This window comes from Miniopterus natalensis, chromosome 2 (assembly GCF_054644295.1).
Source record: "Miniopterus natalensis isolate mMinNat1 chromosome 2, mMinNat1.hap1, whole genome shotgun sequence".
Classification (NCBI taxonomy): Eukaryota; Metazoa; Chordata; class Mammalia; order Chiroptera; family Miniopteridae; genus Miniopterus; species Miniopterus natalensis.
The window spans coordinates 26,349,643-26,367,499 of NC_142082.1; the positions used below are offsets into that span (position 1 = coordinate 26,349,643).

At 38.1% G+C, this 17,857-nt stretch overlaps 1 protein-coding gene and 1 pseudogene across 2 annotated transcripts in view; both read left to right on the forward strand.

Moving 5' to 3' along the window:
* TUBGCP3 (tubulin gamma complex component 3) overlaps positions 1 to 17,857 on the forward strand; it is a 75,737-nt gene that overhangs the window by 40,255 nt on the left and 17,625 nt on the right. For both annotated transcript variants that reach the window (XM_087814222.1, XM_087814223.1), the window contains exons 12-17: positions 2,211 to 2,321; positions 2,649 to 2,757; positions 5,136 to 5,325; positions 7,434 to 7,569; positions 8,436 to 8,504; positions 13,173 to 13,308. In XM_087814222.1, the coding sequence (XP_087670348.1) occupies positions 2,211 to 2,321; positions 2,649 to 2,757; positions 5,136 to 5,325; positions 7,434 to 7,569; positions 8,436 to 8,504; positions 13,173 to 13,308 (751 nt within the window). The remainder of the gene's footprint in view (positions 1 to 2,210; positions 2,322 to 2,648; positions 2,758 to 5,135; positions 5,326 to 7,433; positions 7,570 to 8,435; positions 8,505 to 13,172; positions 13,309 to 17,857) is intronic.
* Positions 2,781 to 5,128, forward strand: LOC148093659 (keratin, type I cytoskeletal 18 pseudogene; annotated as a pseudogene).

The following is a 17,857-nucleotide window of genomic DNA, read 5'->3' on the forward strand; positions in this document are numbered from 1 at the left end:
TGCTAGGAAACCATTAATTTTGTATTGCTATATAGATACTAAAAATATTAAAAAATTCTTTAAACCGATTTTGTATCTGTGGATGCACCTTCCTAGTCAGGGGTGTATGTTATTCACCTATTTGTGATTTGGAATTTATTTGTAGGTATCACCAAAAAGACACTTTAGGTATGTTATGACTTCAATGGATTTTACAGTCCGCTTGGGGAATCAAGCCGCCATGTATAACATAGCCAGTGCTGAGCCTCAAACCATCCAGCTTCCAACTGAAAAAACTGTCAAGTACTGAGGCTGCGGTCCAAATGCCATTCCACCCCTAAAGGAACTAGGGCTCCTTGGAGAGTTGACTGATTCTAGGTCCAGGGTAGAAATGAACAAGATGAGCCTAGAGCACTTTATAAACCAGAAGCAAGGAAGACAACTTGGGTGAAGGCTGAAGAACTCAGGAGCCAGCTTGAAGATGCTCCCATCACCCTAGAATGGGAATCATGGAGCACCAGTAAGGACAACAGCTAATGTATTAACACTCCAGATAGACTTAAATGCATATTCATAATGATCAAACAAAAGCTGATTGGTCACCATTGGAGGATGGGAAATAAAGACACCAGATATCTCTTGATCTCATAATACAGTCAAATTTCCCCCCTTTTAATCTATTGATATAATTAGTTATAGTGATAATTTCTGGTAAGACATCCCTAAGTCAGAGGAAAGCATGGCGTATTAAGTAAAGGTGCTGACCTGCCATTAAAGAGAAAATTCTGTCTAGAAGGAAACAGATCCCCTACATCATGCTATATCTAAGATAAAGTCTAAAGGGAAGAAAGATCTAAATAATAAAAGTAACAATTGGAATACTGAATGAAAATAAGGTAGAATATTCTGCAATCTGAGAATGGGAAGAGCTCAGGAAGATAGGAAACTCAGAAGCCATAAAGGAAGACATTTACCTACAAACCAAAAAATAGAACAAACCATAAACATGGACTAGACCATAAACAATAGCAAATAGTTAACTTGGAAAAATTAAATTTGTAATACTTAATGATTCACAAACGGTCACTATCCCTAATATAATAGAGTCTGTTGATAAGAAAAATAGAATAGACAGGTCAAGGATATGAAAATACAGTTCACAGGAGAAGAAAAGCAAATGGCAATCAGCATTGTGACAACAGGCACAACTCCCTTTGTTGTCAGTAAAATTGCAGTATAAGCAACCATGATTTTACCTAACTGATTGGCAAAATCTAAAATGAGTGAAGGTGCAGAATATAGAGTATCCTGCTGGTAGGAATATCAGTTGAGACAGTTATTTGGAAAGGAAATGTGGCATTATCTATAAAAATTAAATATTAGTTTGATTCAGCTGTTCTGCTATTAGAAATTGAGTGTATAGGAATAAAAGCACAAGTCTGTTAGGATATATTACTAAAAAATGAGAATGGCTTCAGAATAGCCAGTGAACTGGAAACAATAGCAAAAAGTGTTCTTACCATCCCATGTTCTTTCTGATGTCAGTGATCAGGCTGGTTGGTGGGGAAGCAAAGGTGAGAAGCACAGTAGACAGAGGAGAAGCTTCTGAGCACAGGTGGTTCTTGGGAAGAGCTACCAGGAGAAGGTCACTTCTTGTGCCATTTAGTAGACTGGTGCTGGCCATTCCCCTGTGTGGTCTGCCTGTAGCTGACAGTGAGCAGAGTATGCTAGCTTAGGCACCTGTGTTCCATACTTGAGGGCTCTGCAAGAGAGAGCCTACAGAGGGTCGGCGTGTGGTAGGAGACACAGCTAGGTGGGTGGGAGTGACATAGATGGAAAAACCGAAGCAGGCAGGAATTGAATATTCAAACAGCTCCAGAGGCCGGTATGTTTTTACTAAGGTCTGAAGCAGATTTGGTAGCCCTCACACTCAGATCTTTGACGTTACACAGCAGAGGCCATATTGATACTTAGAATGAAGATCATAGGTCTTCAAGAAAGGAAAGCATTGCGCTCGTTATACATTGGTTTTGAAAGTCTGGGAAATACGTGATTACTTTTAGAGAGATCTACCCAAAATGCTTTTTAAAACAAGTTTTAGTATATAAGTGGTAAGTTTCCCTGTATCTGGAGAACTTTTCTTTCCAGAATAACATTCTTTGATGTTGCTGTTGGATAATATTGTGTCATACATACTACTTTTTGATGTTTCAATGCCTCTTTGTTTTCAGTTTTTTGTAGCATCAGATCCAACAGTTAAAACAGATCGACTGTGGCATGACAAGTATACTTTAAGGAAATCGATGATTCCTTCATTTATTACGATGGATCAATCTAGGAAGGTAGGATTAGAAGAAATTTTGGGAATTTGAGGTTTTAATGCTATATCTACCTGGATCATGTGACAAAATTAACCTTCAGTTAAACAAAATTTTGTTGCATTCTAGGATTAGCATTTTGAAGTGAAGTGTGTGTTAATTGGATACATCAACATATTAATGTGTTTCTTAATAACATCTTTTCAGTTCCTAGAATTCACTTCATATTATCCCACATGTTCTTGTTATTTAGTTTTTAATCAATAGTTAAACTTGTTTCTTATGAATATTTGTTGTAGTTGGACGATTAATTTTATATAAAGGTAACTCTAGGATATTTTCCTCTTTTAGGTCCTTTTGATTGGAAAATCAATAAATTTCCTGCACCAGGTTTGTCATGACCAGACGCCCACTGCAAAGATGATAGCTGTGACCAAGTCTGCAGAATCACCTCAAGATGGTATGATGGTGGTGGTGGTGGTGATGGTAGTAGTGGTGACTGTGATGACAGTGGTGGTGATGGGTGGTGACAACAGTAGTAGTGATAGTGATAACGATGACGCATATTGCCTGAAGTATTTTTCATTCCACAGGACTGACACATTTTCGAAATGACCTAAAAATACCTTAATATACAGTGTAATGTGTATAAAATGTCTATTACTATGTAAATTTTGAATTCACCTTTTTATACAGAGTTAAACAGTAAGTGTAGAAATGAATGTAGCAGTTTTACTCTTACTCGTATTACTCTTTTTTTTTAAAATCTTCATCCAAGGACATGCTTAGAGAGACGGGGAGAGAGAGAGAGAGATCAGTGTGAGAGAGAAACATCATTTCTTTCCATATGTGCCCTAATCAGGAATCGAACAGGAAACCTTTTGGTGCACAGGATGACATTCAGCCAGCTGAGCCACTCTGGCTGGGCATGTATTACTTTTTTTTGTAGTGACAATATGCCAAAATAAGAAAATAAAGGAAAAAATGTTGCTATGGTAGCCATACTTTGGAACTCAAGACTTGTCCAGAAATTAGCAGGGATTTACAAGTGTTTATTGTTTTGAAAATGCTGCATAAATTCTGCCTGCATTACATGACTTACGGTTATTCCTCATTCACTGCTGTTTTCTATTTTTTCCTTTTGCTGCCTGCCCCAGCCTCAGCAGTTTCATGGTATTTTGTGTCTTGGCTATATTTGCTATTTAGATTGTCATCTTGGTTCATTCATATTTACTTTGCATATGACACTGTGGTAGATATAGGGGAGATGATGTGAATTCACCATGGCTGTGCCTTTCATGAGCAATAGATATGCAATAGAGGCTGCTTGAATCTGAGTTTCAGCTTCTTACCTTCCTCCTTGAACAATATGAACTTCAGCACCCACTCCAGCTTTTCCACAAATATCAGACCCTGGGCTCCATGCAGGTACCCAGCCACGGGGCCTGGCTGGCCAGCAGTGTGGGAGACTGTAGCGCAAAATCCGGGAATACCTGGAGAAGAAGGGGCCCCCGGTCAGAGACTGGGGGCATTATTTCAAGACCATTGAGGACCTGAGGGCTCAGATCTTTGCAAAGTCTGTGGACAATGCCAGCATTGTTCTGCAGATTGACAATGCCCTGAATTGCTGCTGATGACCTCAGAGTCAAGTATGAGACGGAGCTGGCCATGGGCCAGTCTGTGGAGGGTGACATCAGTGGGCTCTGAGAGGTCATTGACAACACAAATGTCACTTGGCTGCAGCTGGAGATAGAGATCGAGGCTTTCAAGGAGGATCTGCTTTTCATGCAGAAGAACCACGAGGAGGAAGTAAATGCTCTACAGAGCCAGACTGCCAACTCTGGGCTGACCGTGGAGTTGGATGCCCCCAAATCTCAGGACCTCAGCAAGATCATGACAGATATCCAGGCCCAGTATGTGAGCTGGCTCAGAAGAACAGAGAAGAGCTAGACAAGTACTGGTCCCAACAGATTGAGGAGAGCACCACAGTGGTCAGCTCGCAGACCGCTGAGATAGAAACTGCGGAGATGACATTCAGAGAGCTGAGATGTATGGTCCAATCCTTGGAGATCAAACTGGATTCCATGAGAAATCTGAAGGCCAGCTTGGAGAAAAGCCTGAGGGAGGCAGAGACACGCTGTGCCATGAAGCTCAATGGGATCCTGCTGTACCTGGAATCAGAACTGGCCCACACATGGGAAGAGGGGCAGCCCTAGGCCCAGGAGTATGAGGCCTGCTGAATGAACATCAAGGTCAAGCTGAAGGCTGAGATCAGCACATACCCCCGCCTGCTGGAAGAAGGGGAAGACTTCTATCTTGATGATGCCCTGGACAACAGCCACTCCATGCAATCCATCCAAAAGACCACCACCCACAGGATTGTGGATGGCAAAGCAGTGTCACTAAAGTTCTGAGGCGTTAAAGACAGCAAGAGTGAGGCACCGCTTGGGGGCACGTGCAGGTGATTTAACACTGACCCACCCTATTCTTTGCCCTTTTCACCAAACTGTTTTAGTGAGATTTTGAGTTAGTTACATTGTAGAAGGTAATTTGAATTTTAAATCTGTGAGGTGATGAACAGTGCCGTTAGGGATCTTCCTGTAGGTTACAATAGAGATGTCTGCTGTAAATCTAGCCAGATATCAGCATTTTCAGTTTCATGGGCTCGGCACTCTGGTTTGTCTTCCTGACCACGCACATGACCTGTTTGGGCTGCCACCAATGCCATTTACAGGCATTGGCAATGACTTTTGTATGTGTGGTATGCACCTTCAGTTTTTCCTTTGTTAAAATACAAATTATGTATGTATGTGTACTTTTTCCTTTTGTTCTTTACAGCTGCAGACTTATTCACAGATTTGGAAAATGCATTTCAGGGGAAAATTGATGCGGCTTATTTTGAGACCAGCAAATATCTATTGGATGTTCTCAATAAAAAGTACAGCTTGCTGGACCACATGCAGGCCATGAGGCGGTATTTGCTTCTCGGTCAAGGAGACTTCATAAGGCACTTAATGGATTTGCTCAAGTATGAAAACTATTTTGACTTTTATAAATATACAGTAGATTTCAACATGGTAAAGAGTATTACATTTTTTGTTTAAAGAATAAATGGCATCAGAGGAAAATTTGTTGAGTTCTTATACAACGTATTGGTAAGGTAAAATCGGAAAAGAATTGTCACATTGTCATGCTCAAGTCTCTTTATTGTTGCTTGTTCTTTGCTTTGTTCTCAGGAGACGCTTGTGCACTTTACGAACACTGTGGCACTGGCAGTCCAGTGTACGAGGCGCACACAGCATAGTCACAATCCTCTTAGCTTTACTTTGAATGTAGTCGTAAAAATAAAATGTGTTTTAAAGCTGAACTTTTTAGTTTACATTGCTTTTTGTTTTAAAAATAACTCAAAAAACAACTATTACTACTTTTTTTGTTTTGTTTCATGACATTAATTAAATGTGTGTCCTTCCCCTCCATTCAGAGAGATGTAGACAGCTCTGTACCAGAGCCTGGCTCTAGAGTAGACAATTAGACACTCTGGCTGCAACCCAGCGCTCCCAGGCAGCACTGGTGAGAGTGAGCATGTGAGTGTGGGCACAGCATGGGACTAGTGGTTTTCACTCAGGCATATAGGAATGGAAATGATTTTTTTGTTGTTCCCTTTAGGACACTTAAAATAGTATGTTACCTTTCAATCGTATCTGTGCTGATCAAGCAATTGTTTCAGGCCTTTGGTTCTGACTTCAGTATGCATCAGAGTTCCTTAGAGAGTGTTGAAATGGATCGCTGGACCCACCCCTAAAGTCTGGTTCTGTAGATCTGGGGTAGAGCCTAAGAATGTGCCTTTCTAACAAGGGCCCAGCGGAAGGTGATGCTGCTGGTATGAGGACTATGCTTTGAGAACCCTTATTTCAATCACATAAGCTCCTGTAGTCCAACCTCTAATATGAAAAATAATCTAGGTTTTGGGGGAATATATAATAATAACTGACCTTCTGCATGCTCATGGGTGATGCTGTTTAATTAATTAGCTCAAGAAAGAGTTGATTATCTGAAAAACAAACTCTTTGTTATTATACCTGCTCAAGTAAGCATGTCTGCACTCTTAAGTAAGGGGTGGTTACTAGTTAGTTAAATACTGTTCATGAGGTCAGTACTTGCTGGAAGTGTGAGTGGTGATGAGTTTTTAAATGGGAAATATTCTTTAAATGCCAGAGGGTTAAAATGGGAGTACATGTGAGGATGTGGGATGAGCCAGACCCATAAGTGTAGATGTGCAGGTTGACACACAGGTAGAGATTAGCAAGGTGTTTACAGTTTAAAGTTAAAGCAAAATTTAGAGGATGGCAACATTACAGATCAGCTCATACAGCTGACTTAACATATTAAAACCTATGGTAGGTTTTAATATTTAGAGCGTCTCATTTTTGGTATTAAATGAAAGCTTTATTTCTTCTCAAAGGCATGTTTTAAGTCTAGTTTTAAAGGGGAATGCCAACCAATGTTTCACTTGCCTCAGATTTATTTGAGCGGAGCTAATGCCCCTTTTCACTCGTCTCTGCCTGATGTTTTACTGCCATGGAGGCCTGCAGTTGACAGATTTATATTCATACCTGGGGAAGATTGGCTGTGTTCTTAACTCAAGTCAGCTCTTGGTCACAGAAATGTTAGCTTCATATTTAGAAACCCAGATATTAGGACCCCTTCAGGAATGTTTGCTGATAATGAAGTAGTTTTTAGCCTTTAGAATCATGACATCCACCGATCTGATTGTTTTGATTTAATGGACCCCTTCTTCCATTGGATCTATGTAGGAAATTACAATAGTTCATGCTATAATAGGCCAGTCTTTAGTTGGAAAACTTTATTTGTTAGCATGTATGGCACATTTAAGTACCTTCAATTTAAGCTGAATCAAAATTAAATTTTTTTTGAGATTTTTAAGGAGTTGCTTTACTTCCCCACATACTTGGTGAAATCCTATTTACAGTTAATTCTGTGAAAGTTTTGTTACCATGTAGTATTGGTTCTATTTGTCTTTAGTTTTTATAATTTGAACTCTTTTTATAATTTTAAGTTTCTGCACAGCTCATTAAGAATTCCAGTAACATTTTCATTTTTAAAAAATCTGTTAAGACCAGAACTTGTCCGTCCAGCTACAACTTTGTATCAACACAATTTGACTGGAATTCTTGAAACTGCTGTCAGAGCCACCAACGCCCAGTTCGACAGTCCTGAGATCCTCAAAAGACTGGATGTGAGGCTTCTGGAGGTACTGCAACTCTGGGTTTTGTACAACCTACACAAAGCAATGAGCTCTCACTGAGACCAGCACATTCCCCCCTAATGTTTTCCATGTTAAGACACATCTAGTCTGGCGGGTAAGAGTCATTACTGAAAGACTGGACATGCTGAGTTCGAATCCCTGCTGTCGCCTGTTATGGCATCATCTTAGACAAGTCACTGCTTGTCTACACCACACCAGGTCTCACTTCTCACCTTACAAAGGGGGACCCTCACAGGGCTGTTGGGCAGAGAACATGCAACACTTGTCACAGTGCTTGGCGGCACATCATGGATGCCTAGTAAATCATAGGTCCTGTTCATGGTAAAGTCCATAGGAGGCACAGAGATGATATAGAATAATAATATTTATTAAAAATAGATGTTTTTAGTTTTAGTTTGAAAGAAGTTAACATTTCTTAGGGAAATGAGTATCATAAACCTCAGACATTGTTTACTTAGCTATGATGGACCATTAGCAGAACCTGTTGGAGTTTTATTTTTAAATGTTGATTTTTAAGGATTTGGAACATATAAAGCAGTAGGTTTTGTCATAAAGGAATGGTGATGAATTTTAAACACATTTTACAATATTCATTTAAAAATATTCCATTTATTTCCAAATATTTGTAGAGTACCTACTGTGTGCCTGTCATTTTCTAAATGCTGAGGACCCAGAAGTGACAACAAGATATATTTCTCTGCTCTCATGTAGCTAACACTTAAAACTACTGAATAGTTTTTAAAAATTGGGCTTTATTTTATTTCCTTTTCTTTGAGAATTTGACAAGTTCTTTGGTATTAAGCTTAACAGTAGTGGTGGCAAGTCCTGCAGTTGTTTGTTTTTGCTCTTAGGTGTCTCCAGGTGACACTGGGTGGGATGTCTTCAGCCTGGATTACCATGTTGATGGACCGATTGCAACTGTAAGATCATTCTGTGTATTTTTATAATAGTCACAGCTATTTAGATTGCTAAACATTTTGTTGTTTTAGAATTGGCTTTCTTCTCTAAGAACTTCTAATTAAACTGATTGCTTGACATCTGCAATATACCCAGTGAATGAATACTTAAGCCAGGATTGTGTGTGTGTTTTAAATAATCATTAATGAGTGCTGAAACGCTGTATTATTTTAGGAATTCTTAAAAATATCATTTGATCTATCACAGGTTTCAGCAAGTATTTAATAAATGGATTATTCATTTTGTTCCATTATCCTTAAACTGTAGCAACTAATTTAGGATAATTTGAAAGGAACTATAAAGTGTATTTTAGGGGAGTCGTATTTTTATTTCTTAGATAAAATTTGATATTTACTATTCATTTCAACTGATGAGAAAATAGCAGTACTGCTGTTCATAGTGCTTTTAGCGTGCTTGAAGAAAAGTGCTGTTTCTTTTAACAGTTACCAGGTCATAAAAGACTGACCAGCAGAGTTTCCATTTTAGTGTCTGTAATTCATTCATTCATTCATTCATTTTCACTTTCACTTAAAATTTTTTTAATTTATTTTTTATTTTTGTTTAAAATATTACAGATGTCCCTTTTTCTCCCCAATGACCTGTTCCACCCCGTCCCATCTCGCTCCCCAGTCCCTCTCCCCACCATTGTCCCCGTCCTTTGGTTGTGCATATATGCATATGAATTCTTTGGTTACTCTCTCCCCCTCCACCCACCCGCCCTCCTCCATCCCTCTGACATTCGTCAGTCTGATCTGTGCTTCCATGTCATTGACTCTATTCTGTTCATCAGTTTATTAAGTTCTTTAGATAGTGCCTGCAATTTAAATGTCCTTTCTTAAGTGCTCACTCTTTCTTTATTCAGACTCGCTTAAATTCTCCTTGACTGAGATACCTCTGAACTTATTTCAGCCATTTTTATATCTGAAATATTGAAAAAGGACATTCATTTGTTTAATTATTGGGAAAACTATTTTGTTAAGAAGTGATATAATTTGGGTCTAAAATTTCTCCGTAGTGGTTCTTGCAGAGTTTTGACTCCATGGTTGTTCCTGCCTCTCAAGATATAAGTCACATATCCTGCTAGAATACTTTCATCAGAGCCATACCTTCCCTCTTTTCAAGTTAACAGATTTGCCATTGACAAGTGGCTCTGATGTCTCTACTGTGAAGTGGTGGCTACTAGTGTAGTTCTTTTTACAGATAAGTTACCAGATCAAATCTACCATATTTTGAATGTGCAACTGCTCTCAAATTTAATTTTCAGTCATATTCAAATATGTTTTTTTCACCTTTTTTTGTTTTGTTTTCCTAAACTTTATTTCTTAAAAAAGATACTTAGTTGGAATCTTACTTACATATCAATCTCATACAGTAATTTTTATAGTTTAGCAAGACATACATTTTTAAAAGTGATATCTTTACCTAGCAAATACAAATTTGGACATTTTGAAAGTTAATATTCATATTTTAAGAACTCAATCTTGTCTTATAAGAGTACACAATAAGCTAAGTTATTAAAATATTTAAAAGACAAATACCTTCTCCAAAATTATAAATCAGTAGTTAAATAGGTTTCTGCAACTATTGTAAATTTCAAACTCCATATTTTAAACACGTTTATTTTTTTAGAGACATGGGGCAGACCAAGGACAGGAATAAAGTGTTAGTTTTTTCACCTTTGACTTATATCCTAAACAATTTTAAATACTTTTAATGTACAAAATGGGATATTTTAGCAAATTATTTAAATTAGGAATTGTCATATTACCTAATTTGTTAATATTGTATACATGTTTTTTTTTATAGTATAGTGTAAAAGATACCATAGTAAAAGCAATTGTATCGATTACTTCACAAAATGTAAGTGCCTTGAGAAAGTGGTCTATATATACAGTATTATTTCATAATATTGCAGCTCTTACTAGGGAGTATCAGAGTTAATGCATTACATACCTTGTGTATAAATGATTGGTCATGCAATATTATATTTTAAAAACTTTAGATTTTTAAAAGCTCTAGTAGAAAGAGTCAAAGGAATTTTATATTATACATTTATTTATTTCTTTATTTTAAATATATCTTTATTGATTTCAGAGAGAGGAAGGGAGAGGGAGAGAGAGAGGTGGAAACATCGGTGATGAGAGAGTCATTGATCAGCTGCCTCCTGCACGCCCCTGACTGGAGATCGAGCCTGCAACCCGGGCATGTGCCCTGACCGGGAATTGAACCCTGATTGCCTGGATCCCAGGTCGACGCTCAACCTCTGAGCCATGCCCGGCCAGGCTATTTTATAAAACAAATTTACGATACATTTCTGTCTGTGGCCAATAGGTGCCAACTCCAGTGGGTTGATGGTACAACCTGAGGGGCTGAATTGGGAAGGAGAAAAGGGTCTTATAATTGATTAGCAAGGTCTACTAGAGACATATGGGAAATGATCTCTTGCACATCTGGTATTTGCCGTTCCAGTCTTAGGGTTAGTTTATGTCCTGGGTTGGTATATTTTCAGCTAAATGGCTTTACCTATAGCCATATTATTGCTCAATTGCAGGTATTCAGACTAATGTTAGAAATTGAAATAATTTTTAACTATCAAGAGATTAAATTATATGCAGTTGTATACGGAAGTTACAAGAAAGATAAAAAGAAGACTATTGCATTTAAAAGTATAATTTGAGTCAAATTTTGGGAGAAAATGGATTTTCTACTTTTTCCCTGTTAAATTTATCATATTATCTATTCCTTTTCTATTCTCATTAATTGAGATTGTCATTTTTGTACAGAATTTAGTTATAATAGATATGTCTTATATTAGTTATATAATTATGTCTTATATAACACATAATTTTAGCTCCTTATTAACTCTTCGAAGAAGGATGTGGAAAGATTATCTTTAATCTTCTCTTTCTGACAGTGGGCAGGATAAAATCCAGTTATTTCTGTCATTGATCTCTAGGGTGTTAGATGAGATGTCAGAAGCTTATTTGTTTAATTTTATCTGAACTTGATTTTATAGTAGGCGATGAACTGAAAGAACATCTACATAGCAAGACTAATATGTGGAGGATGTTTTCCCCTATGTAAATGCAGTGGAATGTGGATTGTTACTAAACTAAATTTTTGTAAATCCAGTCACGTTAAATGTACTCTGGGAGCTTCATACTTACAGGAACCTTGTAAGATATTTGTATAGCAAAGAATCCTTAATTTATTTGTAAAATTATTTCATTTAAGTAAGTGTAAGAATGTTAATAGTGTAAGTAGCACAGCAGAATGGATAATCTCCAAAACATTCATAGTTGGCGTTGGAGTCCCTTCAAACCAGCTCCGAATCACTCCTGATTAGACATGTATTGAGCACTTACCAGATACTGGCACAAAAATGCATACAGAAGGATAAACAGGTCGTCCTTGTAACTGGTGAAAAGTGCCAAGAATATATGAAATAAGACAAGGTAAAACATTCTACAATTAAGTGCTAAAATTGTAAGGGTTAAGCAGTAAATGTTCTAAGTGTCTGAAGAGGGAAATTGGTGAGACCAGGAAAAGGTGTGGCCTTTGTCTTTGAGAGACAGGTGGGATTTGGGCAAAAGAGAATGATGGACTAGGTCATAGGACAGTAATGTGAGTCAAGGCCTAAGAGCATGAACAAACCAAGCTGAGCTTCAGCGTGAGAAGCAGACTCCAGGAGCAGAGCACATGCTCCTGAATGCCCCGCCTAGACCTGCTGCTGAGTGCACAGGCCCTACTTGGACCAGTTATTTTCAGTAACAAATGTAAATGGGTTCTCTGTAAACCAGGTCACGTTAAATGTGCTGGAAGCATTAGAAAGGAATGAAAACGTGCCCAAGTCTGTGCTGCACACACATGTGTGTCAGAAAAGTGTTTGGCTGAAATCTGCAGAAAACTCTGTTACCTTTATGCATCGGACAAACTTACAATAGAAAATTATTTATGGCTTATCTGACATTCAAATTTAACTGGGTTTCCTGTGATTTTATTTGCTAAATCTGGCCACCATAGGAGGAGGGTGGGCATAGAAAGCAGGCTTGGCCCCATCCGTACCCACAGGGCTCACTATGGTTGTGAAGCTGCTATTTGCAGTGAAATGGTCTTCAAAAGCAATGAATGAGTACATGTGTTGAAATAACCTGGATGGCCTGTTTTCAGGCTAGAGATTCTTCTAGGCCCTCCTTCCATGAGAATCACCACTCTCACATATCCTTCAGGTTGGTGGGGGTAGAAAACACTGCTATGCATTTGGATTTGTGAAGATTCCACATTTTAGACTAGGATTAGGCTAGGTTTAAAAATCCCCCAGCACCACTTACTAGCTTTGTGACCTTAGGCCTCTCTTTCCCCATCTGTAAAATTGGCATAACAGTATTTACCTTGTATTATTGTGAGTTTACTTAGCATACTGCTTGGCACATAAATAACCAGTGTAGTTGTTACATATGACACTTTCCTAAAATGTACCATATTAGTTGCTTACATACTTCTTAGAATCTATTAGAGTTGATTGTGTGTTCTCTGTTTTTTTGTTAAAAAAGAAAAAATTATTGAGACCTGTACTGGGAGAATTTTTATGTCACAGAATACTATCAACCTGTCTTCTATGTTTTCTTTAGGTGTTTACTCGAGAATGTATGAGCCACTACCTAAGAGTGTTTAACTTTCTTTGGCGGGCTAAGCGGATGGAGTATATCCTTACAGACATACGAAAGGGGCATATGTGCAATGCGAAGCTCCTGAGGAATATGCCAGGTAAACCTCCATCAGAAGGCGGTTGGATGAACTGCGTGTCCCAGCCTGTTTCATGCTTACCAGTAGCCTCACACTCTGTGGTGTCCAGCAGCATAGCACAAATGAAAGTATACTTAAATGTAATTGAACTGAAAAGTGATTTGTTATTGTGCTTTTGGATTTGACTTCTGTGATAAGGCTTGTTTGTAATATTGCTTATCTTGACCTCATTGCAAATCAGAAAAAAATAATTGAGTCAAGTTAGATTTTTTTTTTAGACCATAACATTTATTTTAGGATCACATTTGTTTCTCACCACAGTGCTCATATAGGTACTTTAATTTTAAAAAAAATTACTTTTAAGGAAAGAAAGCTGTTTAATAAATCACTGGCTCACTTGAAACTCAGTGTTTTCATTAAAGTCTGTTTGGAAATTGCTTTAATGTTTTGTTTTGGTTCATAAACCAGGAGGTGGACATATTTTATAATATTATTTTACAAGTAAAAGCTATAGTAAAAATTCTGAAGTTAGATAGCCAGAGTTTATTTTAATGTTATAAATATTGAATGATTTCAATTATTAATAATTTTGAAATCTTTATATTGAATTTGGTCAAAGCCTTTGAGACAATATTTCAATAAGTATGTCTCTAAAGAAGAACTAAACTATTATACTCTTAATCATTTAATTGCTGAAAGTAATTATTTAAAAAGGAGCAGTTGTTTGAAGAAAGACGTTGGTGATCTCTGCTTGCTTCCTAGGTCAAGGCTGGTTCTTGAGCAGTTCCCACAGTTCCAGAATAATGGTGTCCCAGAAGGCTGGGGTCTAGAGGGTACCTTTTGTGTGTTGACATGTGGAATTGGCAGTTTTTACTGAGTGCCCATGTTTTCTCTATTCGCAGGTCTTTTCCAAAGGATCGTGATACTCATGCTCTTGTCCTAGCTTCCTCTAGACTCATTTTATAGAAAATTAATTGTAGAGATCCTCTGAAAATAGCTGAGAAGGAAGTGAGGGGGACATTTTCTTTTAAATAATGGTTGTGAACTGTAATGCCTTCAACATTTACTTTCTAGTAAATGTGGGTTGACTAGCATGTGGGTGCCTCTTGACAGGAGGCAGGAGGAGGAATCAGTTGTGGAGAGAACCTCTCACTGTCTTCCACTCTGCATTGTTGACTCTTTCCCATTATCTCATGAGCCTCTCTTGTGGTGTGCCATAGGATTACCCACTTATTTCCCTGGGTGTACACCCGCTGGTTATTCAGTTTACGTGCAACGGCCCTTCTCTGCATTTTTAAAAATACTGTTGAGTAGAGCAGTTCTTAGCTATAACTTCTCTGTGTCAGCATCTTATTGTCTGGTTTAGATCAATTTAATGTAATGCAAATACTCTGTTATTGTATCACTCTTCTTTCAAAATAAGCATCAGTATTTTGTTTAGCCCTGGGAAATCTGAACTCTAATAACAATTTTAAATACTAGCTGGTTTTGGTACATTTTTCTGATTTGAATATCAGCTTAGCAATGTCTATATGAATTTGCTTTTCTCTTGTATTGAATAATCTGCCATGAGCTTTGTTTTCTACCTGAAGGTAACTAACACATTTGTTTGATCAATTTGCTGTCTATGGGGAAATACGTATTTTATCTTTTATAAAATGAATAACTTTAATTTTACTTTATCCTATTATATAGAGTTTAGTTTCAGCTTCTTTCATAACCCTTTTTCCCTATCATTAAAGCTTCTATCCTGGCCAGGGAGGCTCAGTGGTCGAGTCGTCTGCTACACCAAAAGGTTGCTCGCTCGATTCCCTGTCAGGGCCCACCAGCATCAGGCTGTGACCTCAAGCTGCTTTTCTAATCTTCTGCCTCAGTTTCCTCATTTGGGGAATGGGGATGATGATAGCACTCACCTCCTAGGGTTATCAGGATTACATTTGTGTGAAGGACTTGGACCAGTGCTGCCTCAGGAGAGCACCCTGTGTACAGTTGTTTCTACTTGTCTGGTGATACAGTGGACAGATGGGAGGACTGTAACCATGATTCAAGATACTGAACACAGGAGCTCTAGAGAATCCAGGTTCTTAACAATGACCTTTGAATCCTTAGTCTTGAGAAATAAATCAGATGGGTAATTTGATGAAGTCACTTTTTTTTGTTTTGTTAATCCTCACCTGAGGATATTTTTTTATTGATTTTCTTTTTAGAGAGAGTGCGGGGGGGGCGTGGAACATCAATGTGAGAGAGACACATCAATTGTTTGCCTCTCACATGCACCCCAACCGGGGCTGGGGATCAAACCTGCAACCCTTCAGTGCATGTGCCAACACTCTAACCACCACACCTGCCAGGGCTGAAGTCACTTTTTTTTTCCAAATATATTATCTTTATTGTTGAAAGTATTACAGATGTTCCCCCTTCTCCCCCCATTGATCCCCTCCACCCCGGCCCTACCCCCTCCCCAAGCCTTTACCGCACTATTGTCTGTGACCATGGGTTATGCATATACGCATATAAGTTCTTTGTTTACTTTTAAATACGGTAGCACCAGTTATAAATACAGGTTGGAGATGATTGTGAATTTGTGAAGAAAATATTTTAGGGTATATTAAGACAACAAGCTTTTATAATTTTTAACAACACTCGACACTGTTTATGGAGCATCTCCACATGAGCAGGTGCTTCTGAGTGAAGATGCCGAAACCGCATGGTCAAGTCCTTTAAGAGCCATTTGTGTTTTTAAATCAAAGTTGAAGTTCTTTCAACAACCTTTAGAGGGCAGTAAAGAATTACAAATGAGTCTGATACATAGATCTTAAATTAAAGGAAAGAATGGTCATTCTTTATGTTGTGTATAAAACCGCCTACTGTTAAGTTAGCCTAGTGGGAGATGTACTGTATTTATGTATTTATTGGACCGCAGTGCAAATGTTGCTTTGCTTTTGGGATTCTTAGAATTTATATAGTTATTTATGAGTCAACTATAAAAACAGAAGTACTTATATTTTAACTTTGTTTTAAATGTATTTTCAAGGTGCTGGGTAAAGAGACTCAAAGGGTGTTTCAGATTTAATTTGTTAAGTTGTACTTTTTAGGAATTAAAGGACTATATTATACCTTGTGACTTTAACCTGCTTATAAATTAGATTCATAGTCAGTGAGAAATTTCAAAATGCAGCATGTAGTGTTTGATTTCTCGCATGGGGAAGAGAAAGAATTGTAGTGTTACAGGGATTTCATACTTTTATTATGTGGATTGTTTTATCAGATTTCTTTCCACCAGGCAGTGTCCTCATAGCAGCAGCCATAGGTCTCTTCTTTCTCAGAGGCTTTATTTTAGGAAAGTGCCATTAAGATGCTGTTCTCATTTTAGACACAAGAAAAGATGATTTTTCAAGAAAGAAAACATATTATTTGGTAGTACTTTAAGACTATAAGAGAAAAGAACACATATTTTAACATTGTTGTTAAATTTGCCTTGGTCATGGAAACCTTTTGAAAAAGATGTGAATTTAAATAGTCAATCTGTATAAATAATCATCTATTTAAATAGATGAATGCAGACTCTCCTCTTTAATTTCGAGGCTCTAAGTCACTCAAATGCCATTCACAGATATGACAAACCAAGGTGCCTGTGGTCAAGAAGTTTATTGCCTATTAGGGCAAGATGTACATTTAAACAAGAACTTATAATACACTGTGATAAGTTGTTTGACATGAAAAGACCAGATGCTATAGGAATACAAAAAGCAGACACCTGACAGATGTGAGTAGGATAAAAAAGGCTTCCCAAAGGCAGTGACATTCAAGTTGGCATCTAGACAGGAGTACGTTTAGTCAAGGGAAGACTGTGGGAGTGGGGAATTGGGCAGTGGCTTGTCAGAATAGCATTTTCAGAAAGGGGGTGAGGAGGAGGGGGCAGGAGAGTGACCTAAGCAGAGACCTTGAAGGCTGTTAGTTTGACTTTAATGGCAGTAGGAGCCATTGAAGGGTTTATACTGAGGCCTGACATGCTTGGATTTGTGTTTTCTGAAAACTCCTCTGGCATCACTCAGAAAATTGGATACACAGGGTGAGAATAGAGGTCGGCAGACCAATCAGTTGTAATAATGTGTGAGGGACAGCGTTGGCCTTGGTGAACTCAGCAACTCTGGGGTTGGAGAGAGTGGATGAATTTGAGAGATACGGGAAGCAGGACTTGGTGCTTCTGTGTGCGGAGGTAAGGAGGGGAAGACTGAGCCTCTGATTTGTGGAGCGAGTGGGTGATGGTGTCATTCATCAGGCCAGGGAGTACTGGAGGAGGGGCACATTTAGGGGTAATGCTTCCATTTCAGATACATTAATTTGAGTTGTTTTTAAGGATATATGGTACACATCTGGTTAGATTGACCTGAAGCCCAAGACAGATTAAGCTAGAGATAAAGACTATAAACATAATTAACTTAGATGATACTTGAAGCCATGGAATTAATGAGGTAGCCTAGAAATAGAGCGAGAGGAAAAAAGGTTGTGGAGTAAAGAGAGGTGTAACAGGACTTCCTAAGGGAGATGAGGAAAAGCCAGGAAGAGG